At 50.3% G+C, this 22203-nt stretch overlaps 1 protein-coding gene across 1 annotated transcript; it reads right to left on the bottom strand.

Annotated features, from left to right (window-relative positions):
* Nucleotides 1-598: 598 nt before the first annotated feature.
* SLC26A9 (solute carrier family 26 member 9) lies at nucleotides 599-21462 on the bottom strand. The gene is made up of 21 exons (XM_042833749.1): nucleotides 21380-21462; nucleotides 14686-14812; nucleotides 13605-13744; nucleotides 13208-13318; nucleotides 12807-12982; nucleotides 12484-12648; nucleotides 12069-12221; nucleotides 11606-11688; nucleotides 11207-11354; nucleotides 10404-10517; nucleotides 9903-9980; nucleotides 9505-9600; nucleotides 7825-7931; nucleotides 7057-7126; nucleotides 6747-6839; nucleotides 6213-6329; nucleotides 5451-5768; nucleotides 5172-5226; nucleotides 4648-4793; nucleotides 3800-3877; nucleotides 599-3574 (listed from the first exon to the last, which is right to left on the bottom strand). Exons 2-21 carry the CDS (start codon nucleotides 14808-14810, stop codon nucleotides 3527-3529), a joined length of 2421 nt encoding a protein of 806 aa, XP_042689683.1. The 5' UTR covers nucleotides 14811-14812; nucleotides 21380-21462; the 3' UTR covers nucleotides 599-3526.
* Nucleotides 21463-22203: the final 741 nt, after the last annotated feature.

The raw sequence follows: 22203 nt of genomic DNA, 5'->3' as shown, positions 1-22203 counted from the left end.
TCGAGGAGTTGGCCAATGAGAGGCGCGGTCCCGCCCTCTGCGTGAGGTAGCTTGGGAGTTGTAGTTGAGCGCTGTTGGTGTGGAGTGCAGTGCTTTCCTCCTGTGTGTGCGCGCGCTCGGTGAAAATTGAGCTTTTTATCCAGCAGTGAGCTGAGCCACGGGGCTGCTGGCAATGTGACAGAGTGATGTGGTGAGAAACGGGTGTCTGTGTGGGGGAGCAAGCCGCGCTGTGGCGGCAGGAGATGGCTGGCAGCAGCAGGCCTCATCCTGAGGGGATTCCAACCTTCAGGAGGTTCAGAGCCCAGGAGGTTCAGCCTCTCAGCTTCCAGCAGCTCCACAACCTGCCCCAGCCACGTCTTGACTCCCACAATGTTTTTTCCTTCCACGTGTGTCTCCCGATGTTGCCCCTCACTCTTCCCAGCATTACAAACACACGCCTCCAGTCTGGTTTCACCCTGGAGCACGATGGAAATCGTGTTCCTTCTTTACAGCAGCGTTGTGCTGAAGGGTTGCGTCATTTTATCCCATGGCATCAATGTTTGTGAGGTGCCTTTAGCTGGGAGCTACAAGAAAGCCTCAAAGCAGCAGCAGAAGCGAGTGATTGTTCAGACATTCTTTATTATAAAAAAGAAAAAAAAAAAAAAAGAAAAAAAGAACAAAACCGATATTAAATTAAATAAATTACAAACATTCTGAGCTGGTTATACGTCATGAGTTTGTCGGGGGAGGCTTCAGAGCTGTTACACACCGTCAGCAATAAAAGGACACTGAAATTTAAGATTTTCTACCCCAGTATAAATTGGAGTTTCCCTCACTCTCCTGTCCAGGACATGAAAATGAAGACATTGTTGAGCTTCCAGTGGTTCTGTCCGTCCATGTTGTCACCAGAAGTGACCTGTGGCTACCAAAAGGAGGAATCATTTTTCCTGGGCTGTCAACACTGTGTGCCAGTGCAAGGAGCCTCCCTTGAAATCCCATCTGTTATGTTGTAGGAACTTCAAGAAACAAAATCTATTCTTCATGCACAGCCTGTTGCTCTGAGGTTTCCTGCGTGAGGTCTGGCAGATCCTGAGGAATCAGTCTCCTCCAACTAGACATGATTGAGGAACTGGAAACTGCAATTTTCCTTATTTGAAGCAGAGCAACCTCAGAGATACAGAAACATTGATTGCTTACTGTAGAATAGCTTCGTGTTCTATTGCACCAATTTCTTTTCTTTTCTTTTTTTCTTTCAAATAAGTGAATGAAAGGAACTCTCAAACAGTAGCAAAACAGCATGAGTAATCACCCTCAAAGATAAGATAATTTAGCTCTTGTTTTCAGCTTGTACAACAAAACACAGTTCTGGAAAAAGCACTGCTGTCTCTTATCAAAATAAGTAATGACTATTAGGAGGTGGTTTGTTTCTTTTGGGAAACTGACTTTCTTTGGTGTTATTACTCTCCTGCACCACATAATCTGAAACTGAGGTAGAGAAATGGTGGCTTAGTTAATGAGGTGTTACATAAAGCCAAAGTGGCAGGTTGTGATGTGATTACCTGTAATGGTTGTCTAGCTATGATGGTTCATGAAGCTCTATTTTCCTTAAAAATGGGACATTGGGAGCAATAGGGAAGCTCTGCTTTGTCTGCCCAGAAAGCCTTCCAGCAACGTGTGAATGAATCAACTCAATATGAACCTTGAAACGGTGCGCTAAAGCTTGTTTATCTTTTTAAAGTCGTGGAGCAATACAATCAAAATAAGCTTTAAAAATATAATTTGCTTGGATTATTAAGGCTTTTTTTTTTGTTTTGTTTTGTTTTGTTTTGTTTTTTTTTTTGCATTCATGGAAATGCAGCAGACTGCTGAGTTTTGCTTGTTCACTCTTGTCTTTATCCCAGTGCTGGAAATACTTTGTAGGAGGATTTGAAAATCAAACAGAAAAAGCTGCATTCATTGCAACTGAAGACATGCTAAATTTTCTATGGCCTTGCTTCCATCAAAGCCATATTTGAGGTTGAAACGCACTGAAGAAGGGTCCCTTTAACTCTTGGCTTCTGCTTAGGTTTTTTCAGGCTTTAGATTGTTATCTTGTCATTTCTGTCACAATATCAGCACTGGGTAAGAAGGGAAGATGTCAGAAAGGGAAATTAAAATAGCACTTGTTCTAAGCATCACTCAAATATAAAAGAATGCCAGATTTCTAGAAGTGATTAAGATCTCGTCTGTCTGTCTCTGGGTTAGAGCGTCAGGCTTGTTTGCCTGAGAGGTAGATGGTCCTGGTATTATCAATCTGAGATGAATTGTAATGAAAATCATCAAATATGCAGTAGAGAATTGTTACAGAAATATCAGATATAAAAAAGAGCGCTCCCTTGCTGCCTGAGTGACCATTTGAGAGCTTGTCGTCGGAAGCCCTCCATAGCGCAGCTGGTACCAGTTGCAGATACAAAATGGGCTGAAGTTTTCATCTTGCTGCCCTGCATCCAGGACTTTACAAGAAGGAGATTCCTCGCTGTCCCTGCGTTTGATTTTTGTGGTCAGAATGACTTGGGGAAAAAATATGTAGAGGTGTATATATATCTCCACAAAGCACTAATCCACCTACCACGTATCATTTAGCTACTGCAGTCAAGATGGAAAGGGAGGCAGAACACCCTTGGAATTAATGCTTTCACGACATGCACAGTCTAAAAACCTCTGCAGCTCTGTTCAGACAGAAGGAAGATGCCTAAAAATATCAGGAGGGATTTTAACTGGAGTCTGGGTCTTCTGAACACATGCTGACTTACTGGGCAGGCAGACCAGCATGCACACGCAGCACACCATAACAAGGAATCCATACTCCCCATTACAAGCTAGCCCTATTAATAAGTCAAAATATAATCTGGAAAATAGCCCACCTGAGATACTGCACCAGGGTGTGAGAAACACAGCACTGACTGGAGGCTGTGGTTTCTGGGTCACACAGAGAGCAGTGCAGGGGCATGGAGAAATGTGGGTGAACACAAAGGTTGGCACCTGCAGTGCAGGCACCCCGACAGTCAGTGCACGTTTTGAAACAGCATTACCTTACAGGCTGCACCTTGCAAAAGCTGCTTTTGCTCATGATTCAAAGCCGTGAGAGGCTCGCAATATTTGCTTAATTTCATTTCATCGGGAAAAGAAGGAGGAAGGAAAAGAAAGAAGGGGGTTTCCCAAATGCCTCTGTGGGCAGAAGATTGTGACTGTGTGAGACAAAGGCAAGCACGTGGCAAAACCAACTGATTGTCCCATGCGCTGAGGCACCTGCCATCAGGTGAGCTTGCTTCTCTTCTGTGATTAATGGGATGGTATTTCCTGAGTTCCTGCTCCGTGGTGTTCTGTTGTCTGCTGCAGAGGCCATTTCTCTGAGCACCAGAAGCAGAGCGGGAGGAGAAATTTACCAGTTCAAGAGGCGTGATGACCTCTTGCTTTGCAAACACTTTGTATTCCTGGGTAGGAGTGCAGCTCTTCGTGATGGGATGGGAGAGAGGAGGCTGTCCAGGAGGGTTTATCAGCAGGAGGCTCACAGCGCTGTCTGTGTCTCTGAATGGAACATGCTTCCAAACATCTCCTAGAAGGCACACAAGGCGTGCTGGGTTAGGGCTGGTGCCGTGGCAGAGCACAAACCCAGCAAGCGGTTCAATCGCACACAGAAACGTCAGCTGAAGCCCCAGCCCTTCCCTGGCCTCCTTCTTATAGCGTGGGGGTCAGCATCAGGCAGTGCCTCCTCCTCTACCTGATTCAAGGTAGAATGTCCCACCTGGTGTCCCTCCTGCCCACAGGCACTAGGACTAACCTCCTCCAGGTTTGTGAACTCCGAGCTGCTTTCATCCACAGACTCATCGTAGATGGAGAGCTCTGTCTGATTCGGCCTCTGGGAAGGAAAGAATCAAATTCATGAATTAACAGAGTTCAGGGACAAACACAGTGAAAGAAATGAGTAGCCCATGCATGCCCAAAGGGAAATGCCCAAGCAGAAAGGGCACAGGTGGAATCTTGTTGCAGCTGTTTATCGTTGCTGACTGAGCTAGCACTTACACATCACTGCAGAGATAAGGCATATGTAAACTTACTCTTATGAGATAACTGAGTAAAACTGCGCTGGTTCTAGCTCTGGTTATTATGCAATAAACCAGTGTATGTTTGGGGAAATAACCTATCTGACCCTCTGTTGTCAGCATGTGCCATATTCCTGCGTTGACCTTTTCTCTTCCTACCAAGGGAAGATTCATGGATGTTCAAGGGCAGGTGCATTTGCTTTGCCTCCTTTTGCTGTGGCCATATTCTGCCCTTGAGTGCGGTTGCATGCTCCAGCCAACGCCAAACAGAGAGCACAGACCTGGCACTGCTCTATTGGCCTCTACCAGTTGGGACAACATTCATCTCCCAGCTTGGGCCTTGCAGAAAACATTTACACTTCTTGACTTCCCATTTAATGCAATTCAATCAGCAGGTGTTTGGCTCCTACATGAAAATTCAGATAGGAAATAGTTTGTTGGATTTAGACCTTTACCACTTAAGATAAACAAGAACGTTTACCGTGTGCATTAGTGAGATTTTGTTCTTCCTTTGTGCTGGCACAGTGTATGGACTTAACAGTACAGTACTGTGAGGTGGAGAAAAGCACATGGGGAGCAAATGTACCTCTTCTAAGGTGGGTGGGTGGATGACTTCTTTGATATCTGCCAGTGCGAACAAAACAGCATCATGGATGGTCAGGAAGATGTGTTTTCTGTCCAGGCCTCCTTCTTCAAAAACCCCACCTGTGCTGATGTCGTTGTACACCTGGGCTGGGGAAAAGAAAGGTGAACCAGGGTGAGAGCAAAGAAGGAAGCCTTCAAAAGCAACATGGCTGATGGCGGCTCTCTGAGGTAGGGCAAGCCCAGAATGCATACTTTGCTGAATTATTCAATTGCCAGTCTATTTTTCTATGTGCTAAATGCAGAGATTTTCCAATAATACCACTTCCCAAACGAAAGAGCCTATTTTGCAGACAGAGAACAGTGTTTCTCCTTTGTTTCTTCTGTTCTTTCATCTGTTCTACTCTTTTATCTGTTCTGATTTGGTCCTACGAAGAGATGACAGCTAGCAAAGTTTGCATGAAGAAAACAATAAAGTCCCAAAATGGAGGAAATGCACATGGAAATGTGCTCTTCATGGATTCTTACCATGCACGTTTGCCAAGAACACTTTAATGCCAATCTTCTGATAGCTGGAACACAGCTAGAAGGGATGAGAGGGCAGAGAAAGGATTAGTAACACTGCTGCTCTGGCTTTGTGTTTATACATTAAGTCTTTTATCCAGGGCTTTACACGTGTCCTGGGAATGCTGAAGGAGAAACTCACACAAACCTCCGATTGAGGAGGGTAAACATCTTTATCTAAACTGCACAAGGGAGTGGAAGGTACTTGGGTGGTAAGGAGCCTGGCTGTAGCAGAGGACTCACCTTGCCCAGTGCTTTTGTGCCCATGAGGTCAACAAAGCACACCCCGCTCATGTCCAGGATGATGGTGTGGAAGCTGACATAGGGCGGTGCCGTGGCCATGGGGTCAACATCTGCAGTTGACATTTCCCTGAAGGTGCTTCCTTGCAGAGTGGTGGTGCTGCCCAGCTCGCTGGAGGTGTGTACCTGCCTGGTGCCGTTGGCAGGAGGGTAGAACGTGATGTAAGAGATGCTGGCGCCGTTAGCAGTCGTCTGGTTGTTGTTGGTGTCTGTTGGAGAGGTGCTTTCAAAGTCTTTCTGGAGCTCTTGCATGGATAAGGTCTGTGGGAAAGCAGAGGTGAGCAGTCAGACAGGACTGCTGTGCTGTGTGAGCCAAGAAACGCTTTTATGCACTGAAGTAGTGCAGGATCTTCTCAGACACTGAGAGAGGATGACTGGAAATGTGCTTCACAAGGGAAGGGTTTGAGCTGAAATGCTGACATAGGTCCATCCTTAGGGCAGTTCCACATTCTAGCGAAAGAAACTTTCCTGCTGTCATTCCAAACTTGCTACCTCTACATTTTTCTGCTCCCAGCCATTTCCAGTTGTCCTGCACGTAAATGTTTTGACTACTGGGCGAAATGGAACCGTGGGTGGGAAGGAAAGAGTGCAGGTGGTGGTAAATGTGACTGGGAAGACCGTGCAGAAAAACATACATTGAGAGGAGCTCTCTGATGGAGATCTGGGGAGCTTTGCTCAGCAACACGAGCACCCAAAATGAGTTACCTTGTTCTGCCTCAGTAAGAATTTTGGTGGCTTTGTTGATGGTTGTGCTGTCCCCTTCTCCTGCCATTTCACGTATTTCTTCCTGGCTAAGTACACTTTCCCAGGATCCACTCCAGTCTGCAGAAAAGAAAGTTTCTCTGAAAAAGCCTCTTCAGCCCCAGAGTCAGGGATCCCCCCGAGCTTTCCTGGCCTGTGGCATGCAGCACAAGAGGACAGCAGCAGCTGTGCACAGGAGGTGACAGTGGTGGCAACCAGACAGCACCATGTCCTGCAGCACAGGCACGTGCATGGAGAGACACGTGCAGCAGGGTGACTGCTTTGGCAGAGCCTGGAGGAGGAGACTTGCCAAGACGCAAATATAACCTCTAAAGTGAGATCTAAAAACAGATCAGAGAGAAAAGGGCAGAAGAGTATGTCTCTTGATGTACAAGAGCACGATGATCCTGGGATTAATTATCTCTGCCTGGCAAGACAGGAGAGAGCAAGGGCTATTTGGATTGGCCGTGAGCAGGAATTTCTCAGGGCATTGCTCACCTTGGCTATAATCTTCTCACGGAATATCTCTGAGTTGGCAAAATACAGTGGAGAGCAGTAGGTCACAATTTTAATGCCGTTGAGTTCGTGTACCTGCAAGAGAGAGGAGAGCTCAAACCAGATGTGGTGGGGCTGCGTGGGGTGCAGAGTGGTCGGGGCTTTGGGCAGTGGATAATTGGGAAAGCCAAGGTGAAGGGCAGCCCTGAAACAAACAGCAAACAATTTCACTGGGACAGAAACCTGGGTTTGGGCCTCCTGGTCACATTGGGTACCAAAGGCAAAGAACAGCTTCCTTTTAATTCCTGCTTACCTTGTTGTAGGCTTTGGGGTTCTTGTAGATGTCCGTGGATGTTACTTGGCCGAGTGCAGAACCGTTCCGGCTGGGAGAAAAATTCAACCAGAGTTAGAGAAGATCTTACAGAAGAAGAAAACTGCTTCTCTTTGTACCCATCACCAGGATTTGAAGTATCGCTTTAGGAAAACGCTCAGATTTCAGCCCTGCAGAGCCTGTTTGGATGCTGGCAGAACACAACCAACCCACGGGACTGCCTTGCTCACCAGGGAAAGACCCAGCACAAGGCTGCAGAGCAGCCAGGCAGCGCTTCAGCTGGATCCCATGCTTGGCTGCAAGCCTGCTCCTGGCAGGGCTCCCCACCCCGGGGGCCAACTGGCTTTACCTGAGCTCCCAGTCTGGGAGGTGTTAATGAAGGGCTTTGTGGATTAAAAATAGCGCTTCTCTACGCATACATGGGGCTCTTTCTATGAGCAGCACTGGTGGGAACTATGCAGGTAGCTTTTCTGGCTGAGGTAAATAGCTTCTGACATCCCCCTGCCTTGGGATGTGCACATCGCTAACCGTGCACAGGAGTGGGAATGCAGGCAGTAAATTAGCGCCTGCCATTCCTGTTTGCGCATTCCAGGCGCTGAGGAGGACACCTGCACTCCCCCAGGCTCAGACTGCACGTTCCTTCGAAACGCAGGCCAGAGGTTGCTTATGAAAATAACCTACTGCTTATTATTCTGCAGCTGGGAGATGTTTCCCTTCCCTTTAGGTTTTTGGAGCTATGGTGGTACTTACAACTGGGTATGGAAAACCACAACCAGCACGGAAAATCCCACACCCACCGCGACTCCGTAGGGCAGGCTCAGGAAGAAGGCAGCCAGGAAGCTCACCAGCCAGACCAGCTGCAGAAAGAGAAGGACAAGGCATGGTTCTTCTGCTGTGCCCTGGGCTGGAGCACAGCGAGGGATGAAAAATGGCTCGTGCTGATATTCGGGACCCAAAGAACGGCACAGCTGAGGATCAAAAGAATGCTGCAGCTATTCTAATTACACTGCTTAGTGCATGTTTTCGTGTGAAGCGTCGCTGCTGGGAAGCTAGCCAGAAGCCCCAGCTTTTCAGCTGTAAAGCAACCAGTGTAATTCTTCATAGCTGCATGACCCCCTGTCACTCATTCAGCTCAAAAAGTCTCAAGAAAAGGCTCCTGCAGATCAGACCATCTGCTGCTCAGCAGCACTCCCACCCCCAGGAAAGCTCCTGCTGTCATTCAGAGCGTACGGAAGGAATGAGCATCGATCTGCAAACTGCCTGAGAGCCTGCTGTAAATGACCTGAGCACAGAGCAGATCTGATGACAAAGTGTGACAGGGCATAGCAAAACCTGCTCCACCTCTCAGCTCAGAGTCCTGTCATCTGTCATTTTTATATATTAGCACGTGAGCATCTCCATCCACATGAAATTGGTCCTCTATAAATGTGTCTTGTGAGAATTGTTATCAGGGGATTATAAGCTGATCCGCAAGACTATGAAGAGCTAACTTTGATCTTGGTCAAATCAAGGTAATTTTGATAATTTCAGCATCTCAATATCAGATTAAGAACAATGCCTTTACATGTGAATCCTCTCCATCTGGACTGGATACAGGAGCATGCCTTTGGAGCAGTCTGTGTGATTAGCACCAAAACACGACCAGACCTGAGGTAATGGACACCAATGGGCTGACAACACCCAGAAATGGTATTCCCCAGTTTGGGACAGGAAGGGCATTGAATCTAGTTCAAGTTCCAGGGAGATTAAGGTCAGTGGAGCGCAGTTCACCCCAATGGCATTTGCTTTGTCCTCGCTCTCTTTGCACTGAAGGCAGCTTGTGCCAGCTGGGAGCTCTGTGCTGGACAGTGGGCCTGTGCCTTCGCCAACATCACAGAGCTCAGCTGGGACTGCTCACCCATCTCTGTTTGAACAGAGCGTTTTGGGAAAGCTGTTGATGGCTCAGGTCAGCCCCTTTGGACTCGCGATGGCTGCGATAAGGCAGCGCGCCGGGTCCTGACAGGATATTGGCTCGGTGTCTGCACACACCACTCAGCCCCGGGAGCCCTGTTCAAACACTGTCTTTTTTATGTCAGACATTTCCAAATTCCGTTCTCACTCCCCCTCACGCCACCCCCTTGGGTTTATACATCAACCAGTGCCTGGAGTCCTTATCGCTGCGAAGGGCTCTCCTCACCCTGGAGGGCTATTGTGTGAGTTTTTAAGTCATGACTCCTAGATATTGAGCAGGGCCGGTTTGGCTAGTTCTGGGCAAACAGGCTCCTGCCGATGATTGGCATTTAAACAGAGCAGGTAATAGTTCAGCCTCCATGACATGTGGCCAGGCCATGGCTCCAGACCATCAGAAATGGATGGAGCACAGCAGTGGAGCAAAACCCGTTTTCCCCAGAAGGGATCTGGGGGTCCCCCCACCCATCCCCAGGCACTCACGCAGTCCAGCTTGCTCTTCTTCCACAGGTAGAAGGGATCAGCCAGCTGCTTGAGGGAGTTCTTCAGGTTGACAGCGATGAGGGCTCCCAGGACAGACTATGGAGGGGAGGGCATGGTGTTACCCTGTGCGTAGTGCTGAGCGTGTGCCACATTTCACAGCAGATGCTTTCCCAGCCCGCCAGCACAGTGGAGACAATGAAGATCACAAAGATCGTCTTTGCAGCATGATGGTTTAAAAGATCATTGTTTCCTACAGACAGGACCCCAGCCCACAGCAAATCAGGCTGTGCAATGGTTTGCATCAAGCAAGGCTTGATGAATTCTCTGAAGCAAGCATTCTCCAGCATGGAGAGGTTGAGATGCTGCTGCTGCACTTTTTGCACATTTGTTCCCCTTACCTTTGGAAGAGGTTCAAGATAAATTCCTAGAGAAAGCATGGTCACCATAACCACCAGTGCCACAAAGAAACTGGCCACCTGCAGAAAGGAGAAAAACCGTTTCGTTAAACATCAGAGTCTTCCTGAACCCCCTCCTGGTCCTTGCTTTCCAGCTGCTTCAGCCAACACTGCAGCTGGGCACTCCAGGGCTGTGTGAGCAGCCATTGCCTCTGAGAAGCAGGCTAGAATCTCCCAGTTCTCACAGACAGCCCAAAACTTCTCTCATGTGGGAGCTCTGCTCTGCTCAGTCTGAGCAGCCAGAGTGGGAGCACACATTGACAGCCCTGTATCTGAGACGGGTCCAATGAACCGTGCAGGGAAAAATGGGGCTGGGGGAGTATATCTTGTATTTAACAGCAATGTGAAGCACTCCTACATGGAGCTTTTTCAGGCCTGCAGTGATGTCACGCTGGCAGCATGCACCTCTGCAGGGATTTGCATGGAAGATGTGGGAGTACTAACTTGTGATTTGCCTCCTGCCCCGTCTACAGCCAGAGTGACAGAGAGAGCACAGCAGATGACGTGGATTTTGAAGAAGGATCCAAAGAAGTTACTGCAGCCCAGGGCCAGCATTTCCTGTGGAGAAGGAGGAACACAGTCATCTCAGTGAGCAGCTCCAGTCCTGCCCTGTAGAGGTGTTTGAGAAGAGAAATACAGCCCCCAGCTCCTATTCTCTACAGTGTATCCCAGAGCCTTTCCTTCCCAGAAGAGCTGAGGTGGGTTCCAGCCACTATGGCAGGGCAGCCTGGAAGCACCATGCCATACAAACATGTTGTCAGTTGTTGACACACTAAGGGCAGGGCTTCATGTGGTATGCATGGCTCTTACTGAAAGCTACCACTGGTGCCAGTGATGACAGGAGAGGATTATTTAATGTCCTGCCTCTCACAGTATCTAGGTGACACACCAGGAACCCAGGCCCTCGTCTGCTCCATAAGAAACACATGTGCTTCACTGTGCTTCAACCTGCAAAAGTGCCATCTGGGCCAGAACCTGGGGCTGAAGTCTCAGCTCTGGAGGGAAAGCAAAGCAGTGAGCTGAAGCTAAGTCTTTTCCTCCCTTTGACAGTGCCTCTCCCACCTGTAGGAAATGGATCTGCCATGTCCTTTCAGCCTCTGCCTGGCAGGCTGCCACGTGCGTGGGAGAAGCACGTACATTTTGAGCAGCCACGTGCATTTGCAAGCTTCCCATTCATGCAGCAAGGTCTTCCTTTCACGCCTGAGAGCCAGGGGAACATTCCTGCATCTCTCCAGAGCAAGCTTTACCTGGTTGGGGTCCACATCATAGCCATGCTTGGCTGCCAGCGTCCTCCCCATGGCCAGGTTGATCACGTAGCTCACGATGGCGAGTGAGAAAGCTGTGCCAATCATGTCCTTCCACTTGCTCACCAGGGGCAGGGTGGGCTCTGGGAACCTGCATTCAGAACAGAGGAAAGAGGTTGGTTGGGGTGCTGGCATTGGAGGCAGGGATGTGTTTTTAGGAATGGTGTCTAAGCTGTGGACAGGGTTAGGGGATGGTAGCAGGGTGGAACAGGGCACGGCAAATCTGCCTGGCAGTTCTGAAAGGGGATTGTTGTAGAGCAGAGAGGGGTTTTCCAGGATGCAGAATAAGGAGGAGGAGGGAAAATTATTTGGATGGTGAGTCAGACATGCACACATGCTTACCCCATGCTGATCTTCCCAACCACTGGCATATTGTACTTTTCAGGCATCTTAAAGCTGCCAGAGATTGCAGTTGCAACTATTACCTGCCAATGCAGAGAGTAAAAGAGCAGTAAGTAGAAAGAACGTGAGCTCTCTCAGAAGCATTAAGTGGTGTTCCTGGGGCTGATGGTAGAAAATTAATTCCAAATTCAGACTGGAACACGAGAGAACATCCCATGCAGGAACTTTGTTTCTCATGTTTGGCATTACCAGGATGCAGGTGCAGCCCAAGAGGGATGAGATGTGTTTCAAGGGTATCCTCCATGAGGATGGCCCAATTTCAGACCCCAGAGTACTGCACTGAGCATGGACATGCTGTACTCCTCCAAAGTCCCCTTCAGAGCAGAACTGGGCATCCCAGGGCTGAGATGGGACAGAAGGTCTGTCTCCTGGAGGTCTGAGGGACAGCTCATGTGTCACTTACGATGATGATCTCCATGGGAATGGGCATCCGGATCTTTTTCATGTACTTCAGGTTGAGTTCCTTGACAACAATCAGAAGCACAGCACTGATCAAGGCATAGACCAGGGAGGCCACGTTGGTTTTGGGCAGACCTTTGCAAATATCAATGAATGTCTAAAGGGGAGAAAAGAGGAGGAGGTGTCATGGGACACCAGGCCCAATGGACAGCACAGTGGACAGTACTCATTACGGTAATCATCTGCAAACACCCTGAGAGGTGATGGGGCAGCAGTGCAGGTGTGCAGCCAGCTGCTTTCCCCCTCCCTCCAGCCTCTCCCCTTCTCCCAGTCCCAGTTTCCCCAGCACAGTAACAACGGTGCCTGCAGTGTGGTGGGGAGGAGGTACAGGGAAGGACCCTGTCCAAGCACCCACTTACATAGACGATAGCTAAGGGCCCGGTGTAAGACGGGACTGTCAAGCCGAAGACGTACTTGAGCACGGAGATGAGGATCTGCAGCCCTGCTGCTGTCATGAAACCCCTGATGAAAGACTCTGACAGGTAGATAGCAACAAAGCCAAACTGCACGAATCCCAGGCACAGCTAGGGTAGGACAGACAAGGTGTTATTAGAAACGGGCCAGGCCCAGTAGAGCCACTTCCAGCATCTGCTCCCAGCCCTTGCCTCTGCTCCAGGGAGGATGAATCCCTGGGGGTCAGCTTTGGATGGGGCACACAGCAGAGGCAGTGAAGAGTCCTTACTTGTATGATGGCAGTCAGGCAGGCTAGCGTGGCAGAGATCTCCAGTCTGGCTGCTTCCATGGCTGTGGTATTCACGCTGGTCTCATTGGTAGTGTGATTGAAGTACTGGAAGTCTGACTCTGGAGCCAGCTCATGGCAGACGTTGCCAACAATAATGCTGATGACTGCAAAAGTACCTTTGGCACAACACAGTGATGTCAGTAGTTTGTTCTGGAGAGTGTCCTGCCCTGGAAAGCACTCGGACAGGTTAGGCTGTCCTGAACGAGTCACTCAGCCCATCAAGGGATCATGGACACCATAAGCCAAGCCTGCTCAAACATTGCTGCTCCAGGACACACCAAGTATTCCCATCCAGTTGGTGCTTAGCTGCCCCTGTGCAGAGGACTGCTCTGCAGACTCACCTGGGACCATCTGGTGGATACCGCCAAGGAAGAGGTATGTTATCAAAGGGAAGAAGGAGGAGTAGAGCCCATTGACAGGAGGCAGGTTGGCCAGCAGTGCAAAAGCCATCCCTGGGGAACACAAGAGGAAGGTGCAGGTCAGCGTGGTCCGAGCAGCCCCTGCTCTGCTCGTGCTCTATTCCTGGTCCCGAGGATGCTGACAGCCCCAGAGCTGAGCACTATGTGGCCATAGTGGGTGATCTGGAAAGGGAAGGGTTCCACAGGAACATACAGGGACAACCAAATGGGAGGGAGAGCTTGGGTTTGCATGTGCCAGCAGTAATGTAGGTAACCGCCACAAACTGCTCATCCTCTGTGCTATCCCCTCTCAGTGATAGGAAAAGCTGTTGCTTCTCACCTTGTGGCACTTGGATTGTCCCCGCACTGACCCCACCGAGAACATCAGGCAAAATGTACTCCTTGATTTTATACTTGGGAAGCCAAACAAGTATTGGGAACAGGCTGAAGAGAATGAGCTTGAATCTGGAAGCTGAACATCTGGAGGAGACAAAATATGCAAAGAAGTAAAGAAGGAAGGAAGTAATCAGGGACACGAGCAAGGAAGGAAACCAGGAAGCAAGGAAGGACCTTCTGAGCAATGCCTCAGCCTTTCTCCGATACCAAATCCTATGCCCAGTGTTTTGGGCACAGCCCTTCCATGCAAGTGCAAGGCTCTTGTTGTTAACAGCTGGCTGTGCCAGGGAGGATTACTGTGGGAAACCCTGGGAAATCCCCAGTGCTTCACAGCTCTGAAAGGTTTGGCTGCCCAATATCTCAAGTCTTTATTTCTAGCACAAACGGTGTGACACAGCTCAGAGATTGACGGGGCAGTTGTGCAGAGCCAAAGATGAGCTTCTGCAGGTGTTTGGTCAAAAAAAACCAAATTATGTCAGAAAGAACACTGTTTCTGAGTGCTGACACATGCAGCTTCTCACACCTCTGCCTGCCAGCATGTGTGCTCTCCTTCCCTGTACCACTGCCTTCACTCTTCCAGGGAGCAGAGTGAGATTTCCAGGACAGCAATCAGCAGGATTATTCATTTCTTTTTTAATGGAAGCCAGTACAGGAACTGACAGAAGGAAATCCCAGCTGGAAAGCTTAAAGAAATAGTCTACTTGCTCATACCTGTATCGCCATTTATGCTTTTTTCCTTATTAGAAAAACTTGGAAAACAGCAACCCAAATCCCAAAAGCAATTGGTGCAAACTGTTCTGCTTCTGTGCCTTACAGTGTAGCAGCAGTGAGGCAGTGAGAACAGCGTCCTGTTCCCCTTGCTTCTGCACCACGTGTGCTTATCCCATGCTTTTCATCCATCAAAGACCGTGGAGGTTTCGCAGGATTCAAACGTGAACTATGTCCCCAGGTCCAAATAATGACCCAATTCCAGACCAGCTCTGCTGTAGTTTTGCCCCAGGAGTAGAGATAGGATTCTATGTTACCTGAAAAGGTTTTTCAACTTTTCCCCGACGGGATAACTTCTGCTTTTCTTCTCAAACTCTTCATCAAAGAGGCTGACCGAGTACGCAGGGCGTTCGATGACATAGCGGGGTCTGGCGTGGCTCATCTCTGGATCATTTAAAGGTTTCCCAGAAAAAAAGAACAAGCAAAACCAAGAATGTGACTGGAGCTGTCCCCACCTGCAGTATAACAGACCGGACACCTCCAGCGTGTGGGAGCCCTCCCAGAACATCTCCACCCTAAATAGTTTCCCTGTGCGCAGAGGCAGGCTCTGGGAGTGGCTTCTCCAGCACTGGGGACTGCTGCTCCCCATGAGCCTTCCCCAGCTAATTTGAGGTGATGCTAACGAGTGATGCTGTGTGAAGGGGACAGAGCCCATCCTGGGTTGTCTGCCAGACGGGCGCAAGTGTTAGTCTCAGTTCTGCCCTTTTTGCCTTAGGCAGGTCATTTGAGCCATCTCGTGCCTCAGTTTCCCCGCCTGCCATCAGGGTTGGCACAGCAGCACCTCATGCAGCAGCTCCGACACAGCAGGCACTGGTGCTGTGATGAAATGTTGTTCCCATCCAAGGTGTCCCTGTTTCGCTGCCCACTGCACTCAATCACATTCAGCAGCTTTCCTTCGTCCCCGTTGCCTTGAGAGGCTGTGAGCTTGTCCTGGATCTATTCTAGGAAGCGATGCACGGAAAGATAACTGTTGCTAATTTGTTTCAGTGATGATGATGCCGAAGCATCCTGATGGACTAGTCCTGAGCAGTATCTGGGTCTTACCAAAGAGGCTGATGAACTTCAGAAAGCCCTCATTTTACCATGACTGGGAAGAGGGGAGAAACATTACAAGTTGGGAAGTCTGAGGGTGGAGAGAGGAAGTGGTCAGGCATGGATTGGGGTATTGGCAATGATCTGTGGCACAGCAGTGATGTAAGTGGGTCATTGCCCAACGCAGGAGCAAAAGAGGGGGTGGAAGAAGCAGGTGATTCAGACAGGAGTGTGGATCAAGAAACAACATCCAGGTTGCCAAGGCTGCGTGGAGCGATCCGAATCCTCCCCCCTCCCCTCTTTCCTCACTGCTTTCAGGTACCGCTGAAGTCAGCACACATCCAGGATGAACCAACGTTCCTGTGTAGGAGCAACGCTGCCAGCACTGTGCAGATCCCTCCCTGGGCTGGAGGGCGTGAGCAGCACAGAGCAGGAAGGAACATGTGATGCAGGCAGCCGAAACTTTGGGGGAATTTAGGTCAGCAGAATCATAACGCTAATGGGTTAAGAAGGGGAGGTCATCAACCCCACTGCTGCCTTAGGAATCACAGTGGCACCGAGGGCACCTTGCTGTAAACCAGCACCAGCAGTGCTGTGCTTGGGAATCTGGGCTCTGCTCCACATTGCCATGGCTCGTGGGACCCCCAGGAGCCCCCATCCTGGATGGCTCTGAGGTCCTGGCGAGGTCCCTGCAGCACGCCCTCAGAGCCCGTCCTCCTGCATCCACAGGCACTGTAGCCACTGCCCTCTGCAGGCACACATCCACTGCCAGCTCTGCATCCCTTCCTACCAGGGATGCCCTTCCCAGAGAGACTGATTTCTGCCTTCTGGAGGATTGGTGCAGGCTGAGAACAAGCAGTGTTCAAGGCTCTTCTCCAGTCCCACAGCAAAAACCCCTCTGCTCTTCTCATGTCGAGCTGCAGAAGTCCTGTCCCAGCTTCACAGCCTTGCTCCAGGTCCCAGCCCTGCTCCTCTGCTCTAAATTTCCTATTCTCCCTCAGAAATATTTTCTACCCCAAGTCCAAACCATGCAACAAGCTTCTAAGGGTGACAAACCCATCAGTTTTGGTCTCCCAGCTTTATTTCTCAGCTCCATCACTGCCCAGCAGCCTGCCTGCCATCAGACAGACTGAATCAGCCGATTATACCACAGCTCTTTAATGAATTTCTCCTGCTGAGCAAATGTGCTGGCAATCAGGAATAATAATAAACAAGGCAAGAACAGAGGAGAAAATATTCCCATGATTAAATTCCATCTTAAACAAACAAGCTGATGATGTCAGCGTCTCGGACAGAGTCAAGTTCTTGTCAAGTTCTTGACTTGGCTTATCACTGGCCTTGCCCTAGATCAAACAGCAGGTTAAACCTTTGAGATTTTGGAATTAAAGAGAACCAGCCGTGTGATTGCACCCTGAACAAAGGCAGAACCAGCTGTCCTGGTGCTTATGGGTAAGACCACAGGGACAGCGAAGCAATGCAATGCACGTGGGAAGAAAAGCAGAGCAGCAGCATGTTGTTGCCTCAAAGGCAACAGAGCTCTGGTCCAGTATGGGCATGGAAATAAAGAATGGGGCTGGGGAAGAGCTCCAAGAGCAAAGCTCCTACAGCTCAGTGCCCAGTGCAAGCTGAGGCTTCAGGAAATCCATTTCTCTGTGTGCTGGCTGGAGTGAGTGATGCTGAGAAATGTGACATTGGCCCCATGGATGAGCCCACTGAGCCTGGCATCTTGGAGAGCTCGGGAAGCACTGGGGACGTAGCTGTGATGTGATACCTTATGCAAGCAACAGGTGAAGGCAGGACCACGTCACCCTGAGACTGGGATGTGGGTGATGGGTGTTGTGCCAGGTCACAGCTGAGTCCCACCACGGCACACCTGCTGATCTCAAACCGCCTTGTATTTGCCAAGCACAGACTTCTCCTCCCAGCGTTCATCTCACAAATGCACTTTCTGGGCTCTTATCTCCTGTCCCCGTGCTGGTGATAGCTTTGTTTGGGAAAAGTCACATTGAGGTTTCTGGTGAGTGTTGATAGGACCATTGGCGTAACGCTGCTTTCCCGTACTGGCACAGCCCAGCAATGGGACTCCAGTCCAGTCAGTGGGAATCAGAATTTGGTGAGAGAGAAAACAGTGTGATCTGGAGCTGTGTTGTGCACAATGTAAGGGCCCAAACTCATTCTAAACGGGAGTGTGGCATTCAAGGAATGCCCATCTATAATTTAGAGAGAAAAAAATCGGTGCTCTGGAAATACTGCTTCCTCCTTTTTCTACCCCCTTTCCATCCCCCTTCTCCTTGCACAAGCATGTGCACATACAGATCTTCTGCTGACTTAGTGGAGGTCAGAGGTCTGGCCTCTTCCAAATCCTGGCTGGATCTTTGTTAGAAACATCTCTCTCCCAGCTGCATTGCCCAAGAACGGGCTGTAAAAAGCTGCTCTCCCCTACCCCAGGAAGAAGGCTCTGGCCACAGACAGCAAGCACAGGTGCAAGGGTTTGGTTGCGACACCAGGACAAGGTCTTGACTCCAGCTGCTCTGAACCACTGCTTCCAGCTCCCACACAGCTCTGCAGGTGCCATGGGAGCCCTGGGGCAATGCAGCAAAAGGGCTCACGTCTCTGAGGGACATGTGGGGAAGCTGTCACCTCTCCCCTGAAACCCTTGGATGCTCGCTTGCTGAGATGGGGCATGGGAAAGGACAGGGTAGTTGTGGTGCTGGATGCTGAAGTGCTGGGTGCTGCAGTGCTAGGGGCTGTGGTGTTGGATGCTGCCATGCTGGATGCTCCCCAAGGCCGAGCTCTGCCTCAGCCTCACACCGCACACCTGCATCTATCTCACACCTTCTCCCTTTCACATCTCCAATATCCAGCTGGGCTTGCCAAGCACGCTGGCAGGAAGAAGAGAAGGAGGTGGAGGTTTCTGGCGTCAGTCAGCTCAGATATTCCAGAAGGATTTGATATAATTCTCCCCGCTATCAACACCAGTCAGCCCTGCAGGTCCACTCCCATGTCCGTCACATTCTCCAGCCTCCTGGTATCAAGTCTGGCTGATGGCCTTCACCAGCAGCTCGTCACCAGGGCAGTGCCTTCAGTGGGGCTGTTTGGCTGGACGCACCTTTTTGCAGTTAAATTCCCTTTGACCCAACTTGTCTTTAGCTTTGTGTTGCCCTAGGGCTTATCTGTAGGAAAAAAGCACCTTGAAGAATTGAGGTCAGATCTATAGCCCTACGTTTTTGGCATAAATATATTGGTAATAAATGCCTTTCCTAATAGTGCAGATAACTTGGGGAAGGGGAGGAGGCAGAAGTTGGGAACCAGTGACTGCATTGCTAGGGCTAAGCTGCCAGCATGCACTGAATGTGGGTTTGTAACTTTCTACTAATTTCTCCCCTTTGGAAACAGAAGAGGCTGATGCCAGGAGAGTATGTAGTTCAGTGAAGAAAAATATCCTACCCCAAAGTTGGCTTTTAGCCTTGGAAAAGGCAGAATGACAGTCTACAAAGTTCAGCAAAGACTTAGCTGCTTCAATCCATTCTCCTTTCAGAGATCAGGTTCCTTCATGATGGCCAGTGCAATAAATGCTGGAGAGACAAGAGGAGAGAGGCACGAGCTGGTCCTGCCTGACTGCTGGAGCCAGGATGGATCTGCTGATGACCTCAGCTCCATCATCCCTCTGAGCAGCCATCCTGTGCTCACACTCCTTCACTTTCACCACGGAGCAGCAGCCAGGCGTGGAACAAATACTTTCTTGCCATTTAGATTAAACATTTGGGGTGTTTGGTGGGTGATTTCCATCAGGCAGATGGCTCTCCTCTTGTTTGGAGTGACCCAACCCAGCGCAGGCAGCAATGCTGCGCTCTGCTCCCGTGCAGCACTCTGGAAATAGCCCTGGGCCGCTGCCAATGTTTGATGTACCACTTCACATGAGTTTCTAACCAAACTAGCTCTGCACTTGGTAACCAGAATAATAAGATCTGCAGACATCTGCCAGCTACGGAAGGTGAAGCCAAAGTGTTTGGCTCGAAGGGAGCTTAAAGTAAAGCGCTGGTATTCAGCAGCCTGACTCCTGCTCCTTTTAATGTCGCTGTTAATGCAGCAAATGCTGTGGGCACAGGGATCTGCTCTGTGTTGGCAGCAGGTTAAACAAGCCCAGATTTGGCCAGCTCTTTCCATGATGTGTTTGATCAGCCCGCACGCTCTCAGCTCCTGCCCTGCCCTCCGTGGCTCCTGCAGTTGCACCCAGTGCCGTGCCCAGGGGGCTGTGCTGTGCAGGTGGAGCCCATCCCAGCCAGGAGAGCCACAGCAGCAAAGAGATTTGGAGCTAAGAAAAGGCGCAGTGTGATGGCTCTGAGGGCCCAGAGCATCTATTGCCTGCAGCCCCAGCTCACTGCCTGCAACCACTCTGCCTCGCCCTGCAGCAGGGACTCCTTCTGTCCTTCCTCTGATAGGAGACAAGAAAGGGAGCCAGGATGGAGACTGACTTTTAGGATGTATCACCAGCTGGAGCTCCATGAGAGTGCTCCAGAGCTGCCAGTTGCCCTGCTCTGAGCTGGTGGCAGTGCCTGGAGGTGTCACCTTGCTGCTGGCAGTGCTGGTTGCCAGCTCCTTGGCAGGCAGAATGCAGTGTCTGACCTTAATGGCATTTGCTTCTGTTCCTAGGAAGCAGTGTGCCCTTCCTCCCTATCCCTTGGCTGCTCCCCCTGAATACAGAACCCTTGGGATGGGGAGGAGGAAAGGTTTGAAAGTGAAATTAGAAGCAGAAGTGAAGGCTTGGCCTCCCTCATGAGTCTCTGCATGCCTCCGACACAGACCTCGCCCTCCGCCTTTGAAGAGCAGGTGGGCAACACAAATCCCAAAGGAATTAAAAAGTCTGCAGGCTGCAGCATTCTTGCACTGAACCGGGTGCCTGCTGAGAGCTCCACAACACAAACAGCCGCGGGTCAGCCGGTCCATCCTCCCCCAGAGGTAGAGGGTGGGAGAGCATTTCTTTGCTGGAAAGCTCTGCTCTGGGGCAGGTGTCACTTCAAAGGAGGGAAGGACAGGTCCCAGATGAAGCTTTCAGCTTGCTTGCTAGTAAGGCATGGATATATTTAATTGGGGCAGAGAAGAAAGCGTCTTGCCTTTGTGAACATCAGCATACAGCAAAGGGAGGAATTCTTCTCTAGTCTGTATTTGAGGGATCCTGCCCAAAATGCACTGTCACAGCCCATGCAACGGCACCAGGAGGAGATGCAGCCCCTGCAGCCGAGCTCAGCCTGCCAGCACTCCTCATTCCCAACTCCAACAGTTCCTCCTATTCTGCCTGTGTGTGCCCACAGCCATGCAGTCATGCACCTGCTGTCCCAGGCAGCAAAGACCCCTCACTCAGGCTGGATTCCTACGCACAGCGAATGCTCCTCTCTCATTGCATAGATTTTGCATAGATCTGCACGTACCTTCTTGCTACGCCTGCACGTGCAAAGTCTAATCTGTGCTGTCACATCCTCGGGGCAGGGACCAGTTACAGATCCCATGCACAGGACGTTCTGCTAATAAGGATCATAAAACTGAGGGTCTCTCATCAGTAATTCTGCTCCTATACCAGGGAAATCCCCCCATGGATCTCAGCAGGAGACAGTCAAGATAAAAGGATAAGATGGTAAAATTTACACCAGCAATGCCTAATTCAGGTATTTGCCTCTTTCAGCCTCTCTTCATAAATCAAGCTCCCGGATTGCAAGTGTTGCTAATTCGCCAGTAAATCTGCTGCCACGAATCCCCTTTGCAAAAAGAGGGAGAAAAAAAAAAGAAAAAAAAAAAAAAGAAGAAAAAAAAAAAAAGGACCAGTTCTCCAAATACTGAAACTCACACCCAGTGGCCGTGCAACCAGAGGGCAAATCCCCCACGCCCACCCAGACAAAGAGCGGATTGTTGGTGCTGGGTTACCTGCGCCTCGCCGGGCGAAGGGAGGGCCGGTCCTGCGCGGAGCCGCGGAGGTGGCACGGAGAGCGACGGAGCGGAGCTGCCGAGAGCCGTGCACAGCTCTGAGCTCAAATAAGCCCGTGAGTCATTTATAAATCACCTCAGTCAAGGGGACCGAGGGCTGTGCTCGGCGCCTGATTGGCTTCTCCGAGGTAATTGCGAGCAAGTACACCCAGGCTGAGCCTAGGAGATAGCTGGGGAGATAAGGAGAGATCTGAAGAGGGACAAGGGGTTTTTTTGGATGTCCCCCCTCACCCCACCCCTTCCCGCTCGGTTCTGGGCTGTTTGATCCCCTGTGCAGGTCCTGGTGCTCTGGGCTCCCCGTGACAATAGCCCATATTCAGCGGACCCCTCCCTCGCCCCGACCGCACGCGGTGAGCAGAGGATGCTTTGTTGGCCCGGGGCGCTGGGCAGCGTCTCCTGGCTTTTGTGCTCCAAAAAGGACAATGGGGTGCATTGTGCCAGGGCCTGGACCCCGGGCTTTGAAGGTGGGATTGGCAGGGGAGAGCAGCTTCTATCTCATTTCCAGGTTCAAAGAGATGAGAGGAGCGGAATCGGATGGGAAGTGATGGGTGAGGGCAAAGGGCTCATCCTCAGCACTGCATGGAGCCACGCGGTCCTCTCTGTTGTAGGGATGTGGCAGTGATGAGATGGACAGCACTCGTAGAACTGACACAGCCATGGCAGAGCTCCGAGTGTGGGTGGAACTCATCTCTGTGCTCCTGCTGTCGCCCAGATGTGAACCATCTGCAGGGAAAGCGCCGCTGCCTGCATGGCTCCAACTTGAG

This window comes from Centrocercus urophasianus, unplaced genomic scaffold (assembly GCF_019232065.1).
Source record: "Centrocercus urophasianus isolate 14NV4802_14NV808 unplaced genomic scaffold, USGS_Curo_1.0 seq_42, whole genome shotgun sequence".
Lineage (NCBI taxonomy): Eukaryota > Metazoa > Chordata > Aves > Galliformes > Phasianidae > Centrocercus > Centrocercus urophasianus.
Note: the sequence above shows the minus strand (reverse complement) of the source record. Positions and strands in the feature narration are given on the sequence as shown.